This window comes from Lasioglossum baleicum, chromosome 4 (genome assembly GCF_051020765.1).
Source record: "Lasioglossum baleicum chromosome 4, iyLasBale1, whole genome shotgun sequence".
Taxonomy (NCBI): domain Eukaryota; kingdom Metazoa; phylum Arthropoda; class Insecta; order Hymenoptera; family Halictidae; genus Lasioglossum; species Lasioglossum baleicum.
Window position 1 is genome coordinate 7424642 of NC_134932.1, and position 27705 is coordinate 7452346.

General features: G+C 45.0%; 1 protein-coding gene across 1 annotated transcript in view; it reads right to left on the reverse strand.

Annotated features, from left to right (window-relative positions):
* The window catches only part of LOC143208128 (uncharacterized), a 79366-nt gene that overhangs the window by 20430 nt on the left and 31231 nt on the right, over positions 1-27705 (reverse strand). Inside the window, exons 1-3 of the mRNA XM_076422228.1 lie at positions 17141-18754; positions 11025-11234; positions 7550-7830 (exon numbers count right to left, since the gene is read on the reverse strand). Of these exons, the coding sequence (XP_076278343.1) occupies positions 7550-7830; positions 11025-11234; positions 17141-18017 (1368 nt within the window). The 5' untranslated portion in view covers positions 18018-18754. Of the gene's footprint in view, positions 1-7549; positions 7831-11024; positions 11235-17140 lie in introns of the transcript that reaches the window.

A 27705-nucleotide genomic window follows, 5' to 3' on the forward strand; every position in this document is an offset into this window, starting at 1 on the left:
GGTTCTTTTTTGGTCCGTTCTCACGTAGAACCGAGAGAGGAAAAAGAAGAACAATTTCCAAGTTGTTGGAGGGTACGTTGAGTGTTGTGCGATTTGAGGAGCGTGGTTCGCGCACTTGGCTGCTATCTAATATCACGGTTCACCACACAAACACCCATAAAACCGATTATTGTCTGATGATGGCTTTCTCCTCTCTCCGGAGTTCCTATTTTCTGTTTCTCTTAATAATACCGAACTGCTGCCGCCAGATGCCAAAATTACCTAATCTCGCTCAATTTATCTCTGTATAATATCGTTACTTCCTCGAACCGTTCTCTTAATAACAACAACCAAACTTGGAAATAGTTTCGTAGAGTAAAATGATGGTTTTCTAACGTTTAAATAAGAAAACTCTATTTCTCTTTCATACGTGGTTTTCGTTTTATATTACCACGCTTATATTAACTTGCCGTGTTGTTGTTTTATGCGTCAAATCTTGTAATCGAATTTTAAACCTCTTCCCATAGTCCAATCTTGTTGAAATTTTGTATAACACTTGCTTCTGATGACGATAAAAGTGCAAAATAAAATATATAAAAAAAACTGTTTAAAAACCACGCTTATTAATATAAGCTATTAATATAAATTTTAATAAATGCACTAAAAAGGAGAGAATAATTTTTTTTCTGGTTCTCCATAATATACCGAATCCAGTTAAATATGATTAATAATATCTTTCCCCAAAATTTTAAGCAATTAGTTCAAAATTTCTTCCGTTATAAAAATAGTGTCGGAATAGATAGAAACATTTAATATGAAGTTAAATAAAATCATGACGCGTTAGTGACTATAAAAACACAATAAGAGCGTGGGGCGCCTATGAAGATTATGTCAATATAGAATAGTTTAGCGAACCACGCTTTTACTTTTATAGTCACTAATATCATGATTTTATATTTATATTATGGAGAACCAGGGAAAAAATGATTTTCTCCTTTTTAGTGCATTTTAATATAAGCGTGGTTTTTAAGAAGTTTTTTGTAATAAAATTTGTATGTGTCAATTGCGAGCTACAGGATCTATGTAAACATTTATTTTCCTGATTAGTAATTGTAATCTGTGAAAAATAGTGTATCAACATTCTTGAAATCTTGTAATCTATTTATTATTTTCAATTGTAGAAATAATTTCATGAATAAGTTTCATCCAAAATCTATCTATAAAAATACAAGTTTTCATAAAAATTCAGAACTGTGTGGTCGTAAAAGTGAACGAAGCTGAATGTGCAAAGTTCGGGTAGTTCGAAAACGTCGAAACAAGCTCCGTGGAGAAATTTTTAGATCGCTTCCATGCTCTTCTTTATCATATTTATAATCATACCGGTTTTATGAATGTTTGCCAAGATTTAATTAAAGACTTGTGGTGTACGGGTGGATGATAATAATAAAGCTATTCCAGGGGGTAGTCTGTACTTTGAGAAGTAGCAGAGGGTAGAGGGGGGTTAGGTGTGGGAGGGGTGAGAGCTGAAGAGAAGGCAAGGTGCCGTTTCACTCAGGTTCGAGCTTTCACTACAGTTTATGACGAGGGTGGGTTTAAGAGGGACGTCGAGGGTTAAAGGGGGATGACTAAAGTAATTAGTGATGGTGAGTGAACTCACCCTTCCCCGAGCATGTCCGCGTCTTTGTTCTTTCCGGTTGCTTTAACGACACGAGAACGTTGACTCGCCGTGGCACCGCGTTTTTACACAGATATTGAATTCGGAACGAGTGTTTCTCCAAGTATTTGCGTTTGCATGCCGTGATCTAATCATCTAACTCATTTATCAGTTTTTACCAAATTATACGGCACTTCTATACGCCACAGGACGTGGATTTTTATTCAAAATAAAAATTGTGCTTGATAATTGCAAATTCTTTTAACCTCTTCACTGTTTCAAATCGCAGCCAGTTATTCTTCCCACAAATGCATAATATCCGCAGACTAATATTAATATAAAAATAACTTCTTCTTCAAGGTCCACCTGTAACTGCATACAAGCATAAACGACCCGTCCAGCGAACAAAATCCAAATGAAAACCGAAGCGAGTCGAGTAAAACCAGGATTGCTAATCGGGATCCTGCTGACCGACGAAGTCGGATGGACAAGGGATATCGTCGGACTAAATAGAATCACCGAAAATCCTGCTGACTGATGACACACCCTTCGTCCATAACCGTTTTATTACGTCAGCCTGTGAAATCGGGCTTGATACGCTCGAGGCTCGACTCGTAAAAGAAGAAGAGCTCCTTGAACTCTCATGGCGGTATATAGTACCGATTGTTCCGCGAGGGAAGCGTAAAGAGAAGAGAAGAGAGAGAGAGAGAGAGAGAAACGGAGGGAGGGAGGGAGGGAGAGGAATGTCGAAGAAGTAGCGGTGAAAGAGGGAGAATCTTTTGTATGCGGATGGCGGATTCGCTGGGATCGTCAATTTACTCGCGAACTCGGAAGTACCGGTTGGTGTGCCGGTACTGGGCACACGCGTCTAACCTTGTTCTCTGTGTGTGCAGGGTTTCCTCTCAACGTACGCTCCTGGTCCTTAGATTTTCTCGTAAAACCACGGCCGAAGTGGGCCTCCGCCAATGGCGGCGAAGCCATGGCGCTCGAGGTGTGAATTATACATGAGAATATATCCTTCCATACCCTTTCCTACCATCGCCGTCGCTCCCTCTTCCGTCGTTTCCCGGCCGATCTCCCTCTATTCGACCCTTTCGCTAACCAATGGTTATCTCTTACCCTTATTTGCGCCTCATCTGCATATGACCATATGCTCGTCTCTATGCAAAATGTATCATCGTGTCGCCACGAATACAGGGAGACGCGAAGGAGTCCCTCCAAGGACACCGGTTCCATCTTATTTTTTCAGCTGACGTGGCGATTCTCCATCCTCATAATTGGCCAATGACGTGTTCTCTACACCCCATTCGTTATCAATTAGAGGAGCCATTAACACTTTACCTACCGGAAGCCTATTAACACCTTGTCTTTCAGTGATCGTCTTGTTTCAGTGATTAGAATTTCTTTGCAGTTCGTAGTTTCGTAAAACAGGAGAAAATTTATATCTATTGTATGCTTACATGTTCTCCAATAACTACAGGGTGTCCCAAAATTCCTTCAACAGCCGGAAATGGGAGGTTCCCGAGATCATTTGAAGCAATATTTTCCTTTGCAAAAATGTTATCCGCGGCTTTGTTTAGGAGTTATTAACGAAAAACACGGACCAATCAGAGCGCGACCTAGACGCGAGTTGGCACAGTCGGCCAATAGACAGTTGGCGCGCCATGACTACTGTGCCAACTCGCGTCTAAGTCGCGCTCTGATTGGTCCGTGTTTTTCATTAATAACTCCTAAACAAAGCCGCGGATAACAATTTTGCAAAGGAAAATATTGCTCCAAATGATCTCAGGAACCTCCCATTTCCGGCTGTTGAAGGAATTTTTGAACACCCTGTATACATTAACAAAACCAAGATAGAATTTCATCTCGGTTTAAAGAAATTAATAACATACATATTTATTAGAGTCTGTTCAAAATCTTCATCACGAGTCTGACGTGATAGTGTAGAGCAAGGAGTTAATAGGATTTTTGATAATTGTTCTGTACCAAAAGAAAGCATAGAAATTTTCTTTTACATTGCAATCTTACATGAAACTATTAGATGACGTTGTTGAGGGTGACTTGTTAGTTCAGAATGAAAATTACTGTTGCTATCGAAGGTTCCATTAAAAAGGGTTTAACCATGTACCATAGATTTTTCAAAGTTATGCAATAATCACCGGTCAGTAATGTGTTAAAATGGCTCCGATAAATGTATTCTTTAAATCAACACGATTTCACATTCGAAGTTTAACTTAACTTTTCGTTTGTGTGTCAGATATTCACTTTGTCTCTATTTTGTTTTTATTGCAAATTGCGGGAGGAAAATGTCGAGGTATAATTTGTCCGGCAGCCCAAGAAGACTCGCACGCAACAACGACGATGGTACCACTATTGCAAATGCCGGGTAAGATCATTACAGTAATCCGTACCTCGCAATCGCTCCAAGTTTCCATCGGAACGAGTTCGCGCTTTTCGAAGTCATTATCGACGGTAACTGAAGTAATTAAAAAGTCATTCCCGAAGTTGTTACGATTCAGCCGACGAGACCGTAACGCGTTTATAACGCCGGTTTTCTACAAGCGTTTTAACAGTAACTCTTGGGCAATGAGCGCGGTCTTGGTTAATTCTAGGAGGATGTTCTCGCCATTGATCCCTTACTTCGTCGTTTCAACACTGTTTTACTTGTAATCACTGTGCGTACTAGTACGAGTCACCGAGACGTTTTACTTCGCTTGCTGCGCAGCCATTGAAAGACGATTTTACACAAGATTATCGTTTTTGATAAAAGCATACTGATATAATCTAGTTGAATCGACAGGATTTTTCTTCATAAAAATCCCGGGTTTGTTTGTCAGTAGTTTGCTCTTTCTACTGTCATTTTAAGGGAGTAGACTCATTTTTCCGGAATTGCAAGGGTGCGGGATTCGCGTCCTCATTTCTCGATAATACAAAAATGGGGGTTTTCAGTACTCAGAAACGCTAGATAAAAGATCGAACTAGAGCGCCATCGCCCTCAAAAGTCCTATTTTTTTGTTTACGACGTGTAATTTGCATTATTCGGAAGCATGTAGCTATGAAAATAGCTAATGCGTAGTTGTATGCTTCGGAATAACGCAAATTACGCCTCGTAAACGAAAAAATAGCACTTTTGAGGGCGATAGCGCCCTAGATCGATCTTTTATTTAGCGTTTCTGGCTACTGAAAACCCCCATTTTTGTAGTATCAGAAAATGAGAACGCGAATCCCGCACCCTTGCAATCCTGGAAACGAGTCTACCGCCAGAAGTATCTACACATAAAATAATTGAGCTGAATTGACAGGACTCGTTCACATTTTCTTTATAAAAATTCTGGGTTTATTTGTTAGTTGTCTAAAAATTCAGGTTATATCTCTAATGGTGAGTTTGTTCCTTTTACTGTCATTTTAAGTATCCAATCATAAAATAATTGAATAGAATTAACAGGACTCGTTCATATTTTCTTCATAAAAATCCCGGTTTTGTTCGTTAGTTGTCTAACAATCCAAGCTACATCGATAATGTTGAATTTGTTCTTTCTACTGTCATTTTAAGTATCTACGCACACAATAATTGAATTAAATTGACAGGACTCGTCCACATTTTCTTCATAAAAATGCCGGGTTTGTTCGTTAGTTGTCTAACAATCCAAGCTACATCGATAATGTTGAATTTGTTCTTTGTACTGTCATTTTCAGTATCCACGCATAAAACAATTGAGTTGGATTGACAGGACTCGTTCACATTTTCGGGATTATTTGTTAGTTGTCTAAAAATTCAAGTTACATCGATATAATGGCGAGTTTGCTCTTTCTACGGTTGTTTTAGTATAATTAGACGATTGCTTCGGCGATCTCCCATCGTTTGGCAAGCGAAAAGGCTGAACAGGCACGGTCACGAGAGATATCGTCGTTTAGCGTCGACGTATGTACATAGGAGAAAGAGCCGTGGCGTAGGTGTACATGGAGTTAGGAGCATATAATACCCCCGGTTTGGGGTTAATCGGACGATGCCAGTTCATTAGCTGCACACGTGTACTCACACGGCCGCGCGTGTATACACGGACGTCCCGACGCCGTCGCTAGCAGACCGGCTCCACTGCGGCGACGCTAATGAAACTAAACGATGCCCAGAAAATGGCACTGTAAGTTAGTTTCATTTGATTTCATGAGCATAGTTTGCCGATTACCGTCGAACACCGCGCGAGAAACGCTTTTGCCAATTGTCGCGAAAAATACATTATATGTAGGCGCTAACGAGCAATCTAAACTAAACAATCTAAAGATTGTTGAAAAGTGAAACACCTAGTAACAATGGTACACCGAATTTACACGGTATTGTTAATTTACTAAAAATAGAAATACTATCAGTTGTTACTAATTCTTTTCAAAAAATGTTTATTTTCTTCATTGTCCTTTAAAAATCTCAGTCGGGAAGTCTCAGTTCTCAAAAAGATCAATTCTCTTATCAAGAACAAAAATAAAAAGGATAGAACAAGAATAAAAAGAAGTTTATTCTTGTCGAGAAGAAAGGTACTTGCAATTTGCATGAATTGTCAGTTTGTTGCAAAAAAAGAAAGTAAATGGCTCGTCGACGAAGAAAATTGTACGGACAGCAAAGAGATCAAGTCTTGTCAACGTTCGATTAATTTCTCGACTCGAGCTATTTGAATAAATGATAAAACCAGCAGATCGGTCTTCCGTGATTTTTCCATCTGCAACCGTAGCACTAATTCAGTCGCTGCTGTATCCAGTTGCTGTCGGTTCATTCGAGTCCCGAGCATTAGTCTCTATCAATCCGTTGAATAGAATCATGAGAGAGCAGCAGAGCTCCGTCGGTTAATTAAATGCTCTCCGTTGGGAGCAGAGGGTTTCATACTTCGTTAAAGCGACAATTAGTGCCCTAATAAGGTCATTAAGCACCATATATTCTGCGGCTACCTTCTCTCCCGTCTCGCACGAATTAATTCCCCGATTATGCGGGGCTATTAGCATGAATTAAACGGCATAATTCACGGCGTTAATTAAACAGAAAGTAAATCGAACGAATTTGTTCAGGGAAAAAAAAGAAACGTGTACAAGCGTGTTCGATCATTGCCCGGTCGAATGTTTTCGAATTGGGGAATGGCAAACTCGCGCGACTTTACAGCGTCCAACTATGAATAATAATTAGCGGTGTAATTTGCTGATAATTACTAAACCGAACTCCGACGGCAAAGAAGCATGCAACACGGCTAAATTAGAAATTAATGCGCTGTTAAGATCGTTTAACGAGGTATCGAGCATTACGCTAACCCTTCACACGGTTATCGGGCAACCGCTTGACCGTGGCACGCCTGCGCGCATTATAATACGCGAAAGATTACCTGAATGTGACATATTCGATACCATTATCTTGTATAACCATTATAGTGGGCGATCCTAAATTAATGTTACGGAATTGATGGACATATTCTACACCCCATGATTATGTAGCAACACCGGTTTTAGTAGACACACTTCTTCCAATTACTTGTTTATGTCAACATGGTCGACATTGACATAAACATTGTTATTGTCCGTATAGCAAGCTTTAAATACGACATCGCGTGCAAGAAATTACTAGCGATAAATAAACATCGTTCCCAACGCAGTGGCTGTTCGTTTAATTAATTCGCCAGAAACTGAGCAACGGAATGACGATTTTGTGACCAATAAAAAATTATTAACGTGTTAGAAAAATTCACCTCTGATTCTACAGATTTTATTAGAAGAAAATTACTGCTCAGAAAATATTCTACGTATTATAGAAAGATTTCTGAATAAGAGATGGTGCAAGTTGGAAGTGAGAATCCGACGAACGTATAATTGCAACAACGTATGAGAAAACGCCAGGAAGAAGACACCACTTTTCTGACAGGGAGAAAGAGAATTGCTTACCTGCGAATCCTTGAGGCCGAGTTTCTCAGCGAGTTTCTTACGGTCCGGCTTGCTGATGTACTTCTGTATCTGAAACCTCTTCTCAAGTCCGCGCCTCTGAAGGTCAGAGAAGACTGCCCTTCGCATCATCCCTCTGCGAGGTTTGCCTCGTGCGTTCGTCGCCCATGGAAACACCAAGCCTGTGCCCGCAAAATCACCTAGACCACCTTGGATCGCACCTGGGAACGTTGTTCCTCCGCCTGGAGCACCTGGATGATGGCCTCCGGTCCCGGAACCAGCAACTGACCATCACACAACTTCTTTTAGAACGTAGACGTTAAGCAGAAAATCTTGCACATTAACACTAGGTTTACGAAGCTGTAGAAATAACTAGTTCGCATTATTTTATGAATATAACAAGTATGCGTTTACCCAAATTTTTGGCCATTTTTCAGTAAATACAGTGGAACCACGGTGTACGACCTTAATCCGTTCCTGATGTTTGGACTTATACCAAACCAACCTTTCCCATAAGAAGTAATGTAAAAATGATTAATCCGTTCTCATGTAAAAAAAAATCTCCTATTGATATTATGCCTACATTAATGGGTTTGTAAAATAATTTAAGCACTGTTTAAACACAGAAGTAAAAAATGAGATTTTGTTATAGATTTTTCAATTTGAACTCTGCTTAATGCTAAAATACGAAAAGAAACACTCAATCGACTGATCATTTTCTTTCATCTCTCTCTCTCTCTCTCTCTGCGGATCTTTATGCAAAATAAAAATGTTTTTTGCATTGATTGTGGAAAGCAGGAATAACATAAAAATTGATTTCATCCTTTGAAGACGTTGTTACATTAAAAGCAACATTACGACATTCTTGAATTGCTTAAATCTTTTACTGTTTTATATTTCGCCCAACCAATATCTTCATAAATGCATAAAGATCCGCAGTCTGCTCGTCAGTAATTCCATTACATTCAGTCAGTTCATAATACATCAACTCCGAATATAATTGATTATTAATTTAATTCTTCCTCCGAGATGATTATTTAAAAACGACGCAAAATTCACACAAAAAATTGATGTCGTATACCGAACAGAAGTCGTATACCGAGCAAAATTTGTTACGTCCCCAAACAGGACGTATTCCGAATTGGACATACTCCGAAGCAGACGTACACCGAGGTTCCACTTAATAATCGCAAATTAAAAATATTAGAACCCGTCATTTTGACGGGTCCCGTAAACCTGGTGTTAAAGAATCCTTGAAACTTGGTTTAAGGGGGTGTACTCTCGTTTCCAGAATTGCAAGGGTGTGGGATGCGCGTTCTTATTTCTCGATAATGTAAAGATGGGGTTTTTCAGTAGTCAAAAGCGCTAGATAAAAGATCAATCTAGGCCGCAATCGCCCTCAACAGTCCTACTTTTACGTTCATGAGGCATATTTTGCACTATTCGGAAGCATGTAGCTGTCGTAGCTGTATGGAAATAGCTACTGTCCAAAGAAAGAGTGTAAACTAGTGGGACGGGAACGGAGAAAGAAGCCCGACCATTCAGAATGCCTTTGCGTTACTTTAACCCCGTTCCCGTCCCGCTAGTTTACACTCTTTCTCTGGACAGTGCATGCGCAGCTTTATGCTTCCCAATAATGCAAATTACGCATCGTAAACGTAAAAATAGACTTTCAAGGGCGATTGCGGCCTGGATTGATCTTTTATGTAGCGTCTTTGACTACTGAAAAACCCCCTCTTTGCATCTTCAAACATGCAAGAATTGCAATCCTAGAAACGAGTCTAAAACCTTAAGGGAGTAAACTCCTTTTTCCAGGATCGCAAGGGTAAGAGATACGCGTTCTCATTTCTCGATAATACAAAAATTGAGTTTGTCAGTAGTCAAAAACGCTAGATAAAAGATCGATCTAGGGCGCTATCGCCCTCAAAAGTCCAATTTTTTCCTTTACGAGGCGTAATTTGCATTATTCGGAAGCATACAACTGCGCATGTAGCTATTTTCATAGCTACACGCTGCCGAATAATGCAAATTACACCTCGTAAACGTAAAAATAGACTTTCGAGGGCGATTGCGACCTACATTGATGTTTTATGTAGCGTTTTTGACTACTGAAACACATCAAGAAATCAGAAGGCGCATCCCGCATCCTTGCAATCCTAGAAACGTGTCTAACTCATTAAAGGAGTAGACTCCTTTTGCCAGGATTGCAAGGGTGCGAGATTCGCGTTCTCATTTCTCGATAATACAAAAATGGAGTTTTTCAGTAGTCAAAAACGCTAGATAAAAGATCGATCTAGGGCGCTATCGCCCTCAAAAGTCCTATTTTTTCGTTTACGAGGCGTAATTTGCATTATTCGGCATCGTAATTTGCATTATTCGGGAGCATACAACTGCGCATGTAGCTATTTTCATAGGTACTGCAAAATACGCCTCGTAAACGTAAAAATAGGACTTCCGAGGACGATCGTGGCCTAGATTGATGTTTTATCTAGCGTTTTTGACTACTGAAAATCCCATCTTTGCATTATCAAGAAATCAGAAGGCACATCCCGCACCCTTGCAATCCTAGAAACGAGTCTAACGGCACGTTACAAGTTGCAGTGACCGTGTTACAGAAAAATTAAACTATAAAGAAAGCACGGGATGCTCGTCGAATCGACGCGACGCTATGCAACGGTCCGGGCTCGGCGAAAAAACGAATGCGAAATTTATTGGTCGTATATCAAAGAGCCGAGGCTACACGGCCGGTAATTGAATCAAAGTCATCTAATAACGAACGGGCAATTGAATCTCTAGATCGTATCTGCACAATATTGCCAAGCTGAGCATGACGGTATTATCTGCGCCGATGATATTTGCACGCACTTGTTGCATGCGTGCATTTTGCTTGTGGCGGTGCATGTACATAATATGGTAGTGCTTTCACTGCACTTCATATGCACTCCATGTCCCGTACGAGCCTACCTATAACAAGATATTCGATAAACCGGTGCCCTCCGTGCACGTGCCCGCGTTCATACGGTTTGGCGCCATGTGCGGAAGTTTCGGTTTTAAATGTTCATCGAGACCGTGTTTCCGCCTAACGTCCGGCTTGTTTATTAACTTTTCCCTCTGGTCCCGAACCCGAAATAATAATGACGAACATTTTCAACGAAAATTACCCGTTCTCTTCACGCCTACTCCACCCTCATCTGTTTTATATTCGCGCTTTGACGCCTGCTCGCGACCAAATCGCACGGATCAGTGACTATGCGATTTCTATTGGATGTTCGTTACATTACCTTTTAACGAATAAAGCAGTCACATTAACGAACGGATTTCGACTGCTTTGTACATGAATTATTTCGTCGAGCGTGGTGTCGCGCGAAGAAATATTTGTTTCGTCGAATGGCGACAGAAATTGACGTTTTAATAGAGTTGACTGTGCGTGCACGGTTTGTGGGTTTAGTTCTGTGATTGAGGATTATTTAGTACTTACCGGTTAGATAAGGTCCCCTATAGAACAACTGTTGGAGCGTGTGCTGCGCGTTCGGTGGTAAATGACGCTGAGGTGGTTGATGATTCGGCCTGTGGTACGGATGATAAGCCGCTGGTCTCGCGATGGGTTTCGCTATATTGTAACTCGCTGAATTGTGCAAATTTTGGAGGAACGCTGGTATCGCCTCTGGTGGAAGACTTTGAAAATTCTCTGTAACAGATCAACGCATTTAATCCATTAACAGAAGCTCGTCAACAAACCACAAGATAATTACAACATCTCTTCTCCACTTTATAATTTCGTGTCAAAATAATTTTAACTGCTGAAAAGGCAGTGTACGCTCACTGGTAACAATTTTCTGATTTTTTAGAAAGGGCGGCAGCTCTTAAATCGTAAGGTACAGCTTATTCGAAGGTGTATCGAGAAACGATTTTGCAGAATGCTTAATTTGTTGTAAACCGGTCGCGTTTCATAGGGACCGGCTTGCCGTGAGGTGCCAAAGGTTCCGGATTTTCGCACGACAGAACGCTCAGATCGTTGTATTCCTTGCGATGCATAATTCGAGCTGACACCCCCGACTGAACCCTCCTCAACAGCTCCGGGCGGAGCCCGACCTCTTGTTGACGCACGCTTCAACACCTCCAGAGTAAATACTCGGATATTCGGTGCGTGAGAACACCTTGGTTATATTTAATCTTCCGTGGTTTGGAATCCGTCTACCACGCGTGACACGATCACATCGAATCATTGTACAGGTCCCGGCGATGAATAGCGCATCCTCTTTTACAATGGTTTGGGGTTTCATTTAATAGAGCTGTGTGCCCGTTTTTATCTACTGCGCCTCCATGCTAGAGGCAATTGGAAGTTAAATTGTTTTTATTATCTCATTGGAATCGCAGCGCAACTTTGGCGATATGATTTTTCGAAGAATTCAGCAAGTTCTGTTGCCTATAATTTACTTGCACATTTCCTGTTTTGCATAAAGATCTACAGTCTGACTATTACAGTATCAACGACGTCGAAGACACGCATAAAATTTATTTAACTGTCTCCCCTAGGACGGGACCTCGATCGTGAACCCACAAGACTCGATGATCCCTTATCTGCTTCACCCCAGCTCCCATTCCCAAATCACTCAGCCTCTCAAGTGATAAACTCAAGTTAATAGGCCCACAGGGCTACGAAACTAACCAGGCAATCGTTTACACGCATCGACAGCGCCAAAGAGGGGTTGACACACTCGGATAATTTTTAACATAGTTTTTCTTGATCCCTTCTCGAGCCGCCACGCCCATTCGGCCGGGGCAGAAAGTGACGTGTTTGGAAAATACTAAAATAATGGAGGGTCTCCGGGTTTACAAGGACCAAGAAGCCAGACTGGAACGTGGAAGAGGAGAAAGATAAAGAGAGAGAGGGAGAGAGAAGAACAGAGAGAGGATTGCCTTGCGTTCGGCCAGACAATGCTCGAACAATGGCCCATACACGAGGTCCTATTGTGTCGGCGTACCCCATAAAATACTCATCGCCTTTTATCGTTGTTTTCGTAGCCAGCCAATAAGAGGAGCGACCCGGCAAGCATCGCAAGCCCTGGGCCAACTAATAACGGCTTAACCCCCAACGGAAACACTGAATGGGAATCGTTTTTTAAGCTGCTCCACCTCCTTCGACTCCCTTTTCCGCGGTGTCTCTCTCTCTCTCTCTCTCTCTCTCTCCCTCTCTCTTGCACCGAAGATTAAACCCCTGGCTCGTCGAAAGTATCCGGAACAGGCCGCGTGTTGTTACAGTTGTAGCGGTCTGCGCGGTTTTTTTTTTCCTTTCCCGTTTTTAATGCCCGGGCTTAAAGACCCTCCCTGATCCCCCAGCCTGTGATCCAACGCGGTCGCGATACAACATATCGGTGGTTATTCTTTGGGATTAGAGTATTTGATGCATTATTAAGTAGACACCGATGCAGGTTTCCCCGTGAATGGGGAGTCGAACGATTTATGCGCGGCAGGAAACGACGCGTTCACCTAGCACGCTACTCCGATCGTCGGCGGAGATGAGATGTTTCGACGGCTTTCGAGCTTCACTGGCGAGCAAATTGGGTATGCCGGTTCGTTTTCGCTTATGGTAATTCGCGCTCGTTCCTCGAGGATAACGCGGAGACTCGAGGATGGTTGGATCCTGTTACTTTTACCGTCGACAGGATCTTTTGCCGGGAGAAGTCTTACAACACTTTTGAAAACCAACAATTTTCAGGGACATTTTTAATCGGTGATTTTGAACCCCTTGTATTGTTTTCTGCGCAGCCGCAATAAATAAAACCTCTTTATTTTGAACAAAATATCGACCTAGCTCTCCTATTTTTCCACATTTCAGTTTTCAATCATTTCCGGGATAGCTCAAGTGGTAAAAATGTTCAACTACCAGTTTCGTCTACTGAACTTCAATCTTACCCGACAAGAAAAACACATTTTCGACAATCCAACAGATGGACAGAGATTGGAATAGAAAGCAGAGTAAATTCAGTTATCATCTCCCGTTGGAAGAAACGCAAGAAGCAAATAAAACAGGGAACGATATCACGCGGGAACACGGGTTTCGACGGTCCGCGTACACGGGTTACGCGTGGCGTCGCGCTCGCTATCGAAAAATATCAATAATAGCGACAAACAACGGGGAACAACGAGGCGGACGAACGCGAGAGCGTGGCATTGAAGAGGAACGATCGCAACCGATCGTCGACAGAGAACGCAGGAAAGAGAGCGCGGGAGAGAGCGAAAGAGAGGGGCACGGAAAGAGTGCGAGAGCCTGGTAAATCGCACAACGATTGGCGAAAATGCTATTCGAAATTTAACGTCGCTCTCCCGTCAAACGCCCATCCACTACAGGCTTCGCTCACCGTCCCCCTGTTCGCCGCCGCTCCCGGCGCTGCCCACGCATTCGTTCGTGTCCGTCGATGAATTTCGAGTTTGTTGCCAATCACTTTTTCGCGCAATTATTTCACAACATTTCGACATGACGTACAAACCGACCGGAGCGAACGATAGTACGATGGGATGGGTTTTTCCACGGGGTGTTGCGGGGGAGGGGGGGCAGCGAGGGCGGAAGGGGAGGACAGCTCATGGACGCTGGAGGGTCTATCGGCGGCGATGGATTCACACAAGAGGCGGGGGGTGTGTGATAGGGAGGGGGACAGGGGGGGAGGGATGTAACACATGCACGTGGCACGGTCAATGCATCCGCTATCCGACAAATGCATGAAACCCCACCCCCCGTATTTCGAGCGCACCAAATTTCCCCGACTACTCGCTACCATCGCTATCCCACCCTCAAAACCACCTCCTGCCACCCCCCCCTCTTTCTCTCTTTCTCTCACTCTCGGTACTTGACAACGTTCTTCTTCTACCGATGCGTGCATGCAATCCGCCAATGTTAAATGCAACATTTGCCTCTCCACCTATCTACCTTCATCCTCTGACGGACCATCTCGCGCTCCTCTCTTTTCAGTCTCTCTCTCTCTCTCTCTCTCTCTCTATCCGTCTTCGTCTCTCTTTTTCTGTTCATCCCTCTCCCTCTCCGCCCCGCCGCGTCACGGAATTGTCTCTCTTTCTCTCGCGTGGTCTGCGTTACGTTCATGTATTTATCGTACGTGCATGAACTTTATCGACTCGTGTCAATCACTCGTTAGCGGTGCAGAAAGTGGGGTGGTGAAAAAAAAAGAACGATGGGGATGCAAGTCCAAGAGATCGCACGGTTGATGTACATTGAAGTGGTCGCGATACCGCAGCTTTTTCTTTCGGAAATTGGTGGAAGGAGTGAGATTCGGTGCATGGGGGACTGTTTGGGAACGTGAGCCAAAGGGGGATGCTGTGGAAACGATAGATCGAGAATTTTTTGCTATTCAAAATCGCGAGACGTGTGAGGACAAGCTTCAAGATACGCTTCTAGGTTGAAAGTTGAGTAATCTGAGTAATCCGGGTGAAACTGTTAATCAATTGAAGTGTACCTTATTTTGTTGATATCAACCTATCTGATTATTAGACTGCGGATTTTATACATTTATGACAAAAACGGGTACGTACAATTGAAAGCAGTGAATATGTTAAAAATATATGAGAACATCAATGTATTAGTTTCAGCTTAATAGGATAATTAAAAGAAGAATACAATTTTTATTTGGCTCCTCCTGCAATCAATATCAACATTTTTTATTCTGCATAAAGATCCGCAGTCTATTGATTATTATTCGATACAAATAGTCACTTATAGCATCGATCGCAAGAAATAGAAATCAAATTGGATGTTATTTCTTTATTTACTGATTTTAATGGAGGAGAATTGACATCTTCAATTTTTTTAATTTTCCAACAATTTTGAATTTCATCTACTCAATTTTCCTATAAATGCGTAAAGGTTCTCGCAGTCTAGTCATTTACATTGTCATTGTCTATTATAACAATTTTAATGTAATTTCTTTCACCTCGGAACGCAAACTCTCCCTTGTAAACCGTAATTAAAGACTCAATTTTCTGCGATCGTAAATCCTGCTTGTCACAGACAGTGATTTAACGATCCAGTCGAACTATTTTGAAAAAACAACGAAGAAACCGAAGAAGAGCTCGTTAATACGATTTCAATGTGAACACAAAAGTCGATAGAACATTGCAGATCTGTTATGCAAAACAACAAATTTCAATTGAAAACGAGTGACAGCCAAGACCTCAGAGAAGACATTCAATTATGTTCCGATTGTACGGGAACATATGCAAACGATTCCACTCGTTTTCTTGCAATATCAAATTCTCCAGCTTTCCTGGGATAATATTAATCATGGAAATTTCGCGAAGAAACCTATGTACTCGCTGTAGCAGACAATTGGACAACGTGTCTCGAATGGGCCTGTAATTCGGTCGTAGCTATAAAGCGAAACGTTCGGTAAATGGTTCGCCCAATTTCGTGTTCGTCGCCCGGCGGAATTACAGTGAATAAGGAAACGCGATAAGAGGCACGGTAATACATCATTGGATCCTGCCGCTTGTCTAATATTATAGGCACCAATCGTAAGGGCTTAATATTGGGGTGAAGGTAAGTGGCGGACCAGCTGACGTCCTGCTCCACCCCGCACGCACGCTGCGACTCGTCTTGAGGGTGTGCGGATGAGATTTAGGGACCGACGACAGAAGTCTGCTAGCGACACTGATTTGTGGTGAGCTTTGTTTCAACACTCTAAATGCTGTCGCATGACTAACATTCTTCTGACGCGGTCGTCAATTCGAAATTCCGGCCTATTGTGAAGGCGAATTTTCACATCTTCACTTTAGACGTACATACATCATGAATGAAGCTTCCACGATGAATCTGTACTTCTTCAATGAACGAAGTCGTTTCACTTGTTCTCGAAATGAAAACTTACTTTTTCTCTGGTTTAATACCACGGTTTTAATATAATATATATAATGTATGAATAATAACAATATGTATGAATTAATATAAATAATTATCTGATAGAATACGGATAATAATGATATTTTTAATTTAGAAAATGTTTGAATGTGTCCTCGTATAAACGATACAACAAAACACAATTTTAATATGACATGATAAAGATTTATCTCGATCATTCTTTAAAAGACGAGTCAAGCAATTTTTCATGTATGATCTTCAATCTCTGACGTGACTGTATCGTCTTTACCACGAATCAGATTTTACTACCCCTAACAGAAAGTGTTCATGACGAGATGTTCGCTATAAAATAGAAGAACAGGGGAGAGACAATGAAAAGTGGTGAGATGAGTCCAGACATTTAATTCGCAACAACAAAGGAAAACTGATGCTCCCGACGGCGGGCCTGGGTCAATTTTGACCCGGAATATCAAGATCTTCGTTTCCGGCGATTAAATGAAACAAACAGTTGTTACGTTAGAAAGAAAAAGACCTGATTTCGACCAGTCTCGTGACATGAAAATTTGGGGATTAGTTCCCTCTGTTTTATCGAGACGACCCACTGTGAAGCGACTCGGTTGACCAACCGGTAGTCGAACTCGATCGGAATGCTTTTCCGCGAGAGACCCTTCCGGGTAGCTCGTTAGGAAGTCGAGCACACGTGGCTGCGAAGTGAACTGAACAATTACCAGAATGCGGTCGCCTGTCATGATTGCCGCCGAGGATAGCGTTGACGCTGAACTTGAGCTGCGGCTTCTCCTTCTCCTGGATGGTCCTGCATGCGGGTCCTAAGCACTGCTCGTCGCCGCAGGAGCAGGAGGCGGTCGTTCTCTCGCCTATCCTGTCGACGACACGCTCGACCGCCACCTCTCTCTCCCCTTGGATCGTCATCTCGTCGGACGTGTGCATGACGTTTCTGCATCCAAGGTCGTACCGTCTGTCCGGCTGTAATATCGTGACGTGTTCGCCGCCAAGAACGCCGTCCTCCTTCTCTCTGTCCCCGTGGAGACCGGCCTCGATCTCGTTGCCGGCGGGATCCTCGTCGTTGTTCGAGTTGCACGAGTCCATGCCGGAGTTTGATCTATTCTCGATCCTCTCGTTGCAGAGCCTCTCCATCGCGCACAGACGATCGACGAACACGTGGCCGTCGATCCTCTCGTTCTCCACGTCCACGTACGCGATCTGTCCCCGTTCCATCCCATCCTTGTCGCGCAGGATCTGCATCCGATCGTTCTGACGATCGATCCTGCCACTGGCCCTCTGATGATCCCGACAATCGATCATCGGGTTTTGTCGATCGACGCCACGTGCGCCGGCCGACGATCTCTGATCCAGCTGCTGATCCTGGCCCCCGTTCGGCGACATCTTCTCCCGGGAAATCCTCAGGTTAGCCTCGCACTCTCTTTCGCGCTGTCTCGCCATCAAACTGGCCGCCCAGTTCAAGGTCAGGCTGGTTAGATCAGCGCCGGGCGACGCCTTGCTCTGGAGCAGGTTCTCCATCAAGAAGGGCGAGGTCATTGCACTCTGTTGCAGATTCTTCAGCATCGCCGCTGACGAAGGGAACATATCACGGCCCCTTGTTTTACCCCTCCCCCCGCTCTATGATCTTTCTCCTCTCGATCTCCCGGCGAGCACAGTGATCCCTCCTCGTCACTCAGCGTACCAAGTCAGAAGTCTCGAGGAGAGTGTGCAACATCCACAAGTCAGGAACTCTCGGTCACCGATTCCATTTGCCGACAGCGTTTAGAAGATCGTGCGCACTGAACCGGCTGATCTCTCTTCCTCGGGCACGTGTTACCGTTCGACCAAACGCGTGACACAATTTCAACGGTTCTCCGCCTGGGTAGTTGCGGACGTCTACGAACTACGCGCGCCTCGGTATCGGTAAAACACGACTGGTCACAGGACGGACGATGTCGGAACAATGATCACAACGGTCCCCGGGCTCCATTCGCACACGTGTGCTCGTTGGTACTCGCCACCGGACACGATAACTATGAAAACGGTGAGCGGAGGATCGATCGTTTCACACAGAGCGAGATGGAGTCGTGCGGTTCGGTCACTGAAACAAACTCGCGGGGCGACCGAGCACGCGGGACATTTCACGCAACCGCGCAAGGAACTACTGGCGGAAACTGTCAACGAAACGGCACGCCGGGAAGGAACGTGCGATTTCGGCAGCGGAATGTCAACTGGCGTGCACGCGAGCGTGCGGAGAGACAGAAAGAGAGGGCGAGAGAGGGAGAACGCGGGCCGAACAGGAGCAAGAGAGAGAGAGAGAGAGAGGGTGAAAAAGAGAGAGAGAGAGAGAGAGAGAGAGAGAGAGAGAGAGAGAGAAACCGAGAAGGGGTGCTCGTCGGCGGCAGCGCAACGTGAGAGCGTGCAACCCTCGAATGAAAGCCGACAAAGGCATATACCTAGCTCACTTGCCCCCTCCCGGAGCAGGGATTCACGAAACAGCCCCCTTCAACGTATAGGCAACAGGGCTTATGTGTGTACATAGAAAGGGGGTGACGAAGGAGGGGGTAGGAGAGGTTGGTCGGCGGGAGGAGGGGGAGGAAGGAGTGTGTTACTCTGTACCCGTCCCCCTACCCCTAGCGGAGTTCCTCCCCTTGGAACGGTGGCGGCGTCTGCCCTCTATCCCCTCTCCCCTCCGTTACCCTCTTAGGTGAGATAATACAGACTATAAGCCGAGCAATTCGGGGTTTGGCTCGCTCGGTAATGCCGTAATAAAATCATACTCCCATCAAACGGCGCTGCGCGCACCCCCGTTTAAAGGTGAACGGGAGGCGGGTAGGCACGGATCCGAAGAAGGAGAGAGTAGGGTGGAAAAGCTCGAGCCTAGAAGAGGGGAGAGGCAAGGCGAGTCGACTCGGCGGATGAAAAAAGCTAGGAGATTCGCATTCCTTTGCTCCTAACGATTGGATTTTATTTGACGGAGCCGACCAACGGACCGTCCAATCGCTCGCTTCGAGGGTAGTCCGGGGCCACGCCCACTCACCCCCCATCGTCCGCGCGATGCGTTTTCACCCTCTCCGTCCCTCTTTCTTTCGTCCACATCGATCTCTCACTCCTTCCACCCTCTGTCTTTCTTCTTCTTCTTATTCGCCTTCTCCTCCCCTTTCTCCACCATCTCCTCCTCGTCATACTCTCCCACCGTTTGCTACCCCTCACCCACGCCGCGGCCGGCCTGTATATTCTTGCTACGTCCTTTGCGCTCTTTTATTCGTTCTCTTGTCGCGAGTAGGGGATCGCCGAGCGGTTCTCTCTACACCCTTATCAACATTATTATCTCTCACTACCATCCACGCGCGGCGTGCGTGTATTGTTTTCGTCGGTGTGCGGTCTCGTATAACGAGAGACGCCTCTATCGGCCCCGCCGAGCCGCACCACCCTCCGTGGCGCTGTGTGCGTGTACGTGTTGTACGAGATCGTTTCGCGCAATGCGATTTTCTTGCTGGTATAATTACACCGCCAACGCTCCTCCGCCCGGCCACTTTGCTACACACCGCCACGGAACCGCCGCTTTTAATGATCCGACCGATTACGCAACCCGAGAACGATCCTCGCCGTTATAATAATAATAATATTAATAATAATCGGAAGGGGGGGGGGGGTCTCGACTTGGCGATCGTCCACCGGCAATCTTCTAGACGGCTATCGTGGTTCTATCGATTTTATGGAACCGGCAATGCGCCGACGGCGATAATGTAATTAGCGGAACCACCTTTTTAAGCGATTCAACGTCGAAGAGTTCGGTCCGATGCGCCCGGGAAATTAGAATAATGCCCGGTTGATTTAATTATGTGCTGGTTAAGGCGCGGCGGACCTCGTCCATTCATCCATTCACACCATCGTTCCTCTTGCTTTGTACAATCAGTTATCAGTGGACTGCAGATTTTTGTACGAAATAAAAATTTCCCGTGTTATTTACAAGGTACTGTCCCTTTAATCATTTAAATAAGTCGATGATAATTTTATGCATTCATAGTAAAACGAATGACTGAAAAATAAAACTGTGAAGAATTTATAAATGTTGTTACAATATTCTCGACTTATGAAAATTATTGGAAGAGGAAATGTGTATTCTTAGCTATTTTTCATTACCTTACTCGTGACAAGTAGTCACGAACGCCTCGGACCTCGAAAAGTGGTTTCTGTCCCCCATATCGTCGCGCGCAGCCACGCGCCGTATCCGTCAGCCTGAAATCGGCCGTTGTCGTCCTCTCCGGAAATGTCGCGAGGGTTAATTAAATTAACGAGCGTCGTTCGCGGTCTCCACTTGTCCGTCGGAACCTATGTTCTCGCATTTCCTGACCGGACAACGCGCACGGATCTTGAACGATCACGTCGAAGACATCGAATCCTCCGGAGGGATAAAGGGAGCGGGGAGAAAATCACAGGGAGTGTTCGACGTGATAATAATCGGGCCGTCGACTCTCGCCGCGTTTCCTAACAGGTCATCGAAACACGGGGAAAATAACAATAGTCGAGGAAGAAAGAAGAAAAAGCGAAGGAGAACGGCAGCGGCGAGCGTGGAGGGGGGATGAAGTAGTCGAGAACCTATTCGGGGGCTTAAGTAGAATCGTCTACTAGCGGCGAAGGGTCGTGAAAACAGGGTTGCGGGGGTGGGGATCTGGGGGTGGTGGTGGTGGTGGTAGTAGTAGTAGTGGTAGCATCGACGGTGGTTCCCCGGCTTTTTCTTACACGGTTTTCCAGCCTCTACCTCTATAGCGGCGTCCACCAGCGGCGTTGCCCGGCTCCACGTGGTGGTGGAGGGTGGGCCACAGCCAACGGGAGCGTACCACGAGCCACCCTTTCCTCTCGATTCCACCCCTCCGCACCCCCTCGCGGAGGATGGTATGCCACGGCCACGCCTACCCTTCGGAATCACCTCTACCTCGTCGACGTCACGACTTATCACCCTCTCAGCGATGGTGGTGGCCGCCGCACGGGGGTTGCCAGTCGGCCCGGCGCGCGGCGGAACGCTCGAAGAAGAGGAACCAACGCGAACGGAGAAGGAAAAAAAATAATGAAATGAACATCCGCGGCTTTTCAAGAGTGGGGAATCCCGGAATTATTATAAGAGTTTCGCTCAGGGGTGCGCGAGAGAGGAGCGAACCTCTGCCCCGACTTATATAAATTGAAGCCAGATTCGGCCGCTCCACCCGCCAACCCCTTATTCCGAAGGAGGGAAAGATTCGTTTTGTACCGGAGGCGGATAATTATTCATTCATCTAACCGCCTCGGAATGGGATATCAAAGTTTCAGAATGGCCGAATAATAAGGTTTTCGAGCGCAAACTGTTTTTCCAGCCTCCGTACCCGGTAATTAATTGACCCCCCGGATCGTTTCTCTCGCTCGTGCGACGATGCTTGGCCGTTTATGAGATTAGCAATCGATTATTCTGCACGTGTAGATCTTTATAGACTCAATTCATGCACGGTGAATATATCCCGTTAAAATACAAAAATTTAGACATGTTCAATTAATCGAGTTGATAGAGGTGAACGAAGCACGTGACAAAGTTACATTTCTCGGATAATTGACGAAGATGATACACTCGTGCTTTGTTTATCAGCCCTAACTTGTCTCGAAATTATCTGCGATTTTTGCTTTGCACGAGCGCTCAAGCTCCGATCAGCATCGACAGAATATTTCTCAGCCGGTTTAATAACGTTCAAGTTTCTCGCCACACGGCGATCCAATAAGAAGAACGCGATCGTTAAATATTTCTTTCTTCCGGCGAATTTGCGGAATCCATAACCAACGAGCCTCAATTAACCTTTGCAATTAATATACTGGTTAGGGGGAGGGGCCAGTGTCAACGGGATGGAAGCTACGAGCCTCCCACTACTCCCCCTTTCGCGATATTACCCTAATTTGCATCTTTGAACTTTCCTAGAGTCGTGCCGGGAACTTCTTTGCGCTCCGTCGCCGGAATAATGCTAATAAGGGGGCCGGCTCTTACAAATTGATATTTAAGCGGTAAGTTCTACAACCGATGAGCCGCCGGGAAACCGGGATCAAATTGTTCCCGCAGACATGTAAAGTAGCAGCGATAATCCCGGCGACTCGCACGGAGTTCAATATTCACGTAACAGGGACAATCTGTTTCGCGAAGGGACGGGACCGGGGAAGATGAAAGTCCTGGAAACGAAAATAAAAATAGCTGTCGATTCGACACGTTTTTCACGGAGCGCAACAATCTCGCCAAATATCGTGAAAGGGAGGAAAGTCGAAATAAGAGGGAAGCGAACGTGCGGGGCTCTCCTCGTCTAGCTAGGATAATCGTGGGGTGGCTAAGTAATAATATTATTCTGATAGGGGGCAGTTATAAGCATATGACGCCACGGACTTACGTCTTTCATCCTATAGAAGTCTACCCCCACTCGTACGTGTGTATCTCTCCCATCGACGACGTTCAACACATCGGACGGACAATCATACGCCTGTGTCGCGTTTATTGTTGTACACATTCGATATGAGGAATCGCGCGTGAAATCGGCTTTATTAGACGCGTCCACCCCTCAATAACGCAGCATTAAGTACACGTATCGACTTCTATACGTCGTTCTAATAACTCGTTATTGCTGCGCCGTAACTGGAGCGAAATTGAACTGATTTCTAACGATGATGGAAACGTTACGGCCGATCCGCACTAATGCCTGGTTATTGTATTCGCTAAAACCGATCAAGATGTTAAAGAAACAGCAATAAACACGTACAGATAAAACTATTTTCACTAGTGATCACACCACAAGAATATCCGAGTCAAAATTAAAAGTCACAGAACTTTTTCAACCACAAATGAAATGGAGTAACACGGTGGTTTCTGCAATACAGTCGACAAAATGCAATAAAACTATTCCTAACGTTCTTCCCCCGCGAGTTTCCATTTCCTTAAATTATTCAGCCGAAACGCGGGCACCCCGTGAATATTTATTCACGAGTGCAAATTTATCCCATTAGTTCGGATCATTAGGGGGCGGGTTTTAATTGTCCTCATACATCCGGGACCGGCGGACTCGCGTCGATGTATTTATTTTTTCGGTAACAAACGATCGAAGGCGTAGAGAACTGTGAAACCGAGCGCAGCCTCGCGCGAGAAAGACGTATCGAGTGAGTAAGTTGTTATAGAGGTGGGTGGGTATATAAATTGTCACCTAGCAGTCGCACGTAGGGGCTGTCGCTACGGGCTCGAGATTGCTTTGTTTGGGATAAAGAACGGTAGGAGAGGAAGTCGGTGTAGAAGGATAATAAAGAAGAAAAGCGGCGGAGAGAGAGCGAGCAGGCGAGGTGTGGAGGGATGCGAGGGGAAAAATCCGATATCTCGGTGAAATGAGAAGTTCCCCGCTATATCGATGTACATACCCTCGTATACACATCCTCAAGAAGAATTCACAACTTCTTTCGCTCTCTGCGTTCCTCCAGAGCCGTGCTCGCTGCGATCATCTTGGCACGTAACCCAGAGGATAGAACCCAATCATCGAGAAGATAAATAACGATTGAAATTCCCTATGTTTTATGTGGTTAACAGCTGCACGGTTCCTTCCCGAAGACGGAATTTCCACCTTCGATTTGACCACACAGCAGCGCACTGAAATAATCATCTATCCTTGTATGTACATATGTATGTGTTCGTGATTTCTGATTTCAGATTTTTGACCATTTTTAGGAAACTTCAATCATTATTTTCTGCCAATGGTTAGCTAGTAGTCTTTGCAAATGTGTGAAATAAAATTGTTCACAGTGTTTCCAGACGATCAAGAATCAGTAAAAAATTTATTCAATCGTGATGAGTAGACTGCGGATTTTATGCACTTGTGACAAAAATGGGTATTCGTAATTTAAAGTAGTGGACATTTTTAAAATATTTAAGGACATCAACGTATTAGTTTCAGCTTGACAGCATAATTAAAAGAAGAATACAATTTTTATTTGGCTCCTGTGTCCTGCAATCAATGCAAACATTTCTTATTTTGCATAAAGATCCGCAGTCTAGTGATAAGGAACGAATAAGACGTATCGACAAGGCGAAGCGTTCTCCATAAACGTGCTCCGCCCCATACATAGCCGACCACATCGAGATCAAACAACGCGTCCATGGCTTTCGGAAAGCGTTTTATTCAGCAAAGTACCATTCCGCAAAGTCCATTGCAGCGTGCGGGGCTCGCGGCGAGCAATAATGCAGATTTATTTAAAAAGTCGCAGGTGTTGTGCCGCGCGGCGACTCGCACGTCGGCTACATACGTTACAAGTCCGCGGGAAAGGAGTGTCGTATTCGGCGGTCACGTATGTCGTTCAGAAGCGAATGTAACGGAGGTGAAAAAAAAGGAAAGCGGGTCGTTCCGCCGTTCGCCGAGCTGTTCTGAAAAGATCGACGCGGCAAAGGGTGAGAAAACAATTTCCAGCCCGCTCGTGCCCGGCCTTCGAAACGGTGCCGCGACGCTCGACGACGCTCATAGACACGTTCCCTGGCGATTTCGCAACGACGCGCCTCGCGGAGCTTGTGCGGGACCTTGCGAAACGTTGCGGAGCTGTGCGGAACCTTGCAAAGCGAGGTCCGCCAGTCAAAAAGCCGCTCGAGCTGCCTTTAAAAAAGCTTCGCGCGTTCGCGAGCATAGTTCAGGCTGCGAATCGGCACCACTGCGAATGGTTTTCCCAGTCCCGTCGTGTTTTCAACCCCCACACCCTCCGAACGTGCGCCTTGCCGACTCTTTTATGAAACGATCCAGGACGGATTAAATTTTTGAATTATTTACAACGCACCGCTTCCGTGCCCGCCCTTAAAATCGTTCGCGAAACTATTCTCCGGTGATGATTGCACATTTCGAAACATTGCAAATGGAAAATGGGCCGCTGTTTTTCTGAATTTCTATCTAACATCCCTTTTCACGCTTCACGATCCAAACAACTTTTGCAATTACAAGCGAATCAAAGCAGCAGTTTCTAGTTTCGCTGGCATTGATTAAATAATTTTCATTCAATTCGAATTTTGAGGGTCGATATTCGGCACTTGACGTGTCAAACAAATTCGAAAAATATCGTGACCGCAATCGCAAAGTTTGATCCCCAGCTAATAAACCGTCTCGAGTTAGCTAAAATCAAAGTCAAATAGAACGGTAGATCCGCGTGTCGGTGCCCGGAAACTTTCATAATTAATCGCGGCGCATCATAAATTGCGCATTAGAAACAGGCATCGAGCGGTCCCGATTTCGTATTAATCTAGCAGGCGAAGTCGCCCCGCCGGCAGTTTGTACTCGTCCGAGGAAAATGAACGGTGAAATTACAGGCTGTCCATTCTAACGGGGGTGTATCAAGGCGCCGCCGTTGCAAATTGTTTCGCCCGCCAGGAACCTTTCCAGTTTCCGCTTGCTGCGGGATGTGTGTGTCCCGTGTGACACTTGAACTCTCGGCTACACGCGCACACAAATGCTCTAAGTATTCGGACACATCGTACAATCATACAGTAATAGCACAGAAATGTTAATACTTTTTACTATTAAAATAGATTCTAGATTTCATTTCTACGCTAAATCCAACAAAAAGATAATGAAAACAAAACTGAAAAGATAAAACTTATTATAACAACTATTCCTTTCATCCTCCTACCTTCTTCTAACGAAAATAAACTTCTAATCAATGATATCAATAAATTAATTAGGACCACAGAAGGTTAAACGGTGTGGGGTAGAAAACGATCCGGATACTTTTGTGCAGTGATGTACCCTGAAGAGCGATCGAGTGTCGGAAGGAGATGGCAAAGAGAGAAACGAGAGAGCGAGAAGGGGGAGAGAGAGAGAGAGGATAGTACACAAAAGGAGAGAAAGAGAACGGGAGAGAGACAGAGCAGAAGGGTTCGTGTTAATTAATAGCACGTCACACGCGTTGCCCAGCTAAAATCTGTCTCCGCCTCTGGCTTCAGCGTAATGTTTCCCGTTTCTCTCTCGCTCCCTGTCTTTCGACCTCTTCCGTCCTTTCTATCCCCGCGTTCCTTCGTCGTTTTCCGGCTCCGTTCCTCTTCGGGGCGCGTTTCCACGACACGATGCGACGCGACACAAGCGGATTCACACTTACCCCCGCCCGTGTGTGTACACACGAGCCGGGCGCGCAACCGGGTACGAACAACCGGCGCTGTTCTTGCCATTTCGGCATCGTTTGACACACGCGAAGGATTATATGCGTTCCCGCTTTACGTGTTTCATTATGCAACTTTCCGCGCGCGAAATTAATTATGCTGTCACCGCTCGAGAGCCGCGTTACCCCGTTACTTACGCCGTTACAAAGGGGAACAGCTCGTAAACGAGTCGAGAGAGTTTAATCGATGATGCGCCCCCCTTTCTGCGGGACAGGCACAGGCCTCGCGAAACCCGGTCAGTTCGTGATTCGACTTTTACACCGCCGTTCCCGGAAGCCCAGCTTCCCCTTGATCGAAACATGTTTCTGATGAAGGTGGGACACCATGGCGGTGGGTCGGTCCCTCGATGAGACGCCACGTAGAATTTACGGGGGTGGAGTAAGTGGAGACCTTGGTGCGAGAACCAGGCTAGACCATTTTTCAGCGAAATATTACGTTGTCCCAAAAGTTTCTTTCGGAAACACAAAACCAGAGACAGATTCATAATTTAAATAATTGCGTGATAAGACGTATAAAATCGTTCAATTTGTATTGGTAGCTTTCGCATTAACGTCGCTTGTTTTATTTTACGGTTACATTGCTTCGAATTTCTTTGTCGATAACGTTATTACGCAAGAGAAAAAGAAAATTGATATCTAGAATATGGAATTTCATCGCGAGTCTGATTCGCTGTTATAGTGGGGTTAATACCGTAAAATTGCTGTTTGACTTGAAACGATCGTATTCCATATTCCGGCGATGCCGTCTTGAAGCGTTCGTCGGTCTCGTTTGAAAATAAGCAGCGCTCGTTCCCGAGTAAATTAATAAAACTACAGACGAGCGATATCGCATTATACACCGCAGTTTAATTAACCTCTGCGGCTCACTCGTTCGCTTAATATTTTGCGTTCGCGGAACAGCGAAGCGGGGGGGAGGAATTAATTAAACACAGGAAGAACCGGGGAGTAACTATGAGTCGCGTCCGCCGGTTAGTCTCTCGTTAGAGGGAGGAGGGTTGTGGACGAGTCCTGAGGGTGGGAGTGAGATTTAAAATGCGGTTTTTCTGCCAATTACACGCAATATCGGGTAAGCGAGAACCGACCGCGATGGATACAGGACGGGGGGGCCAAGTGC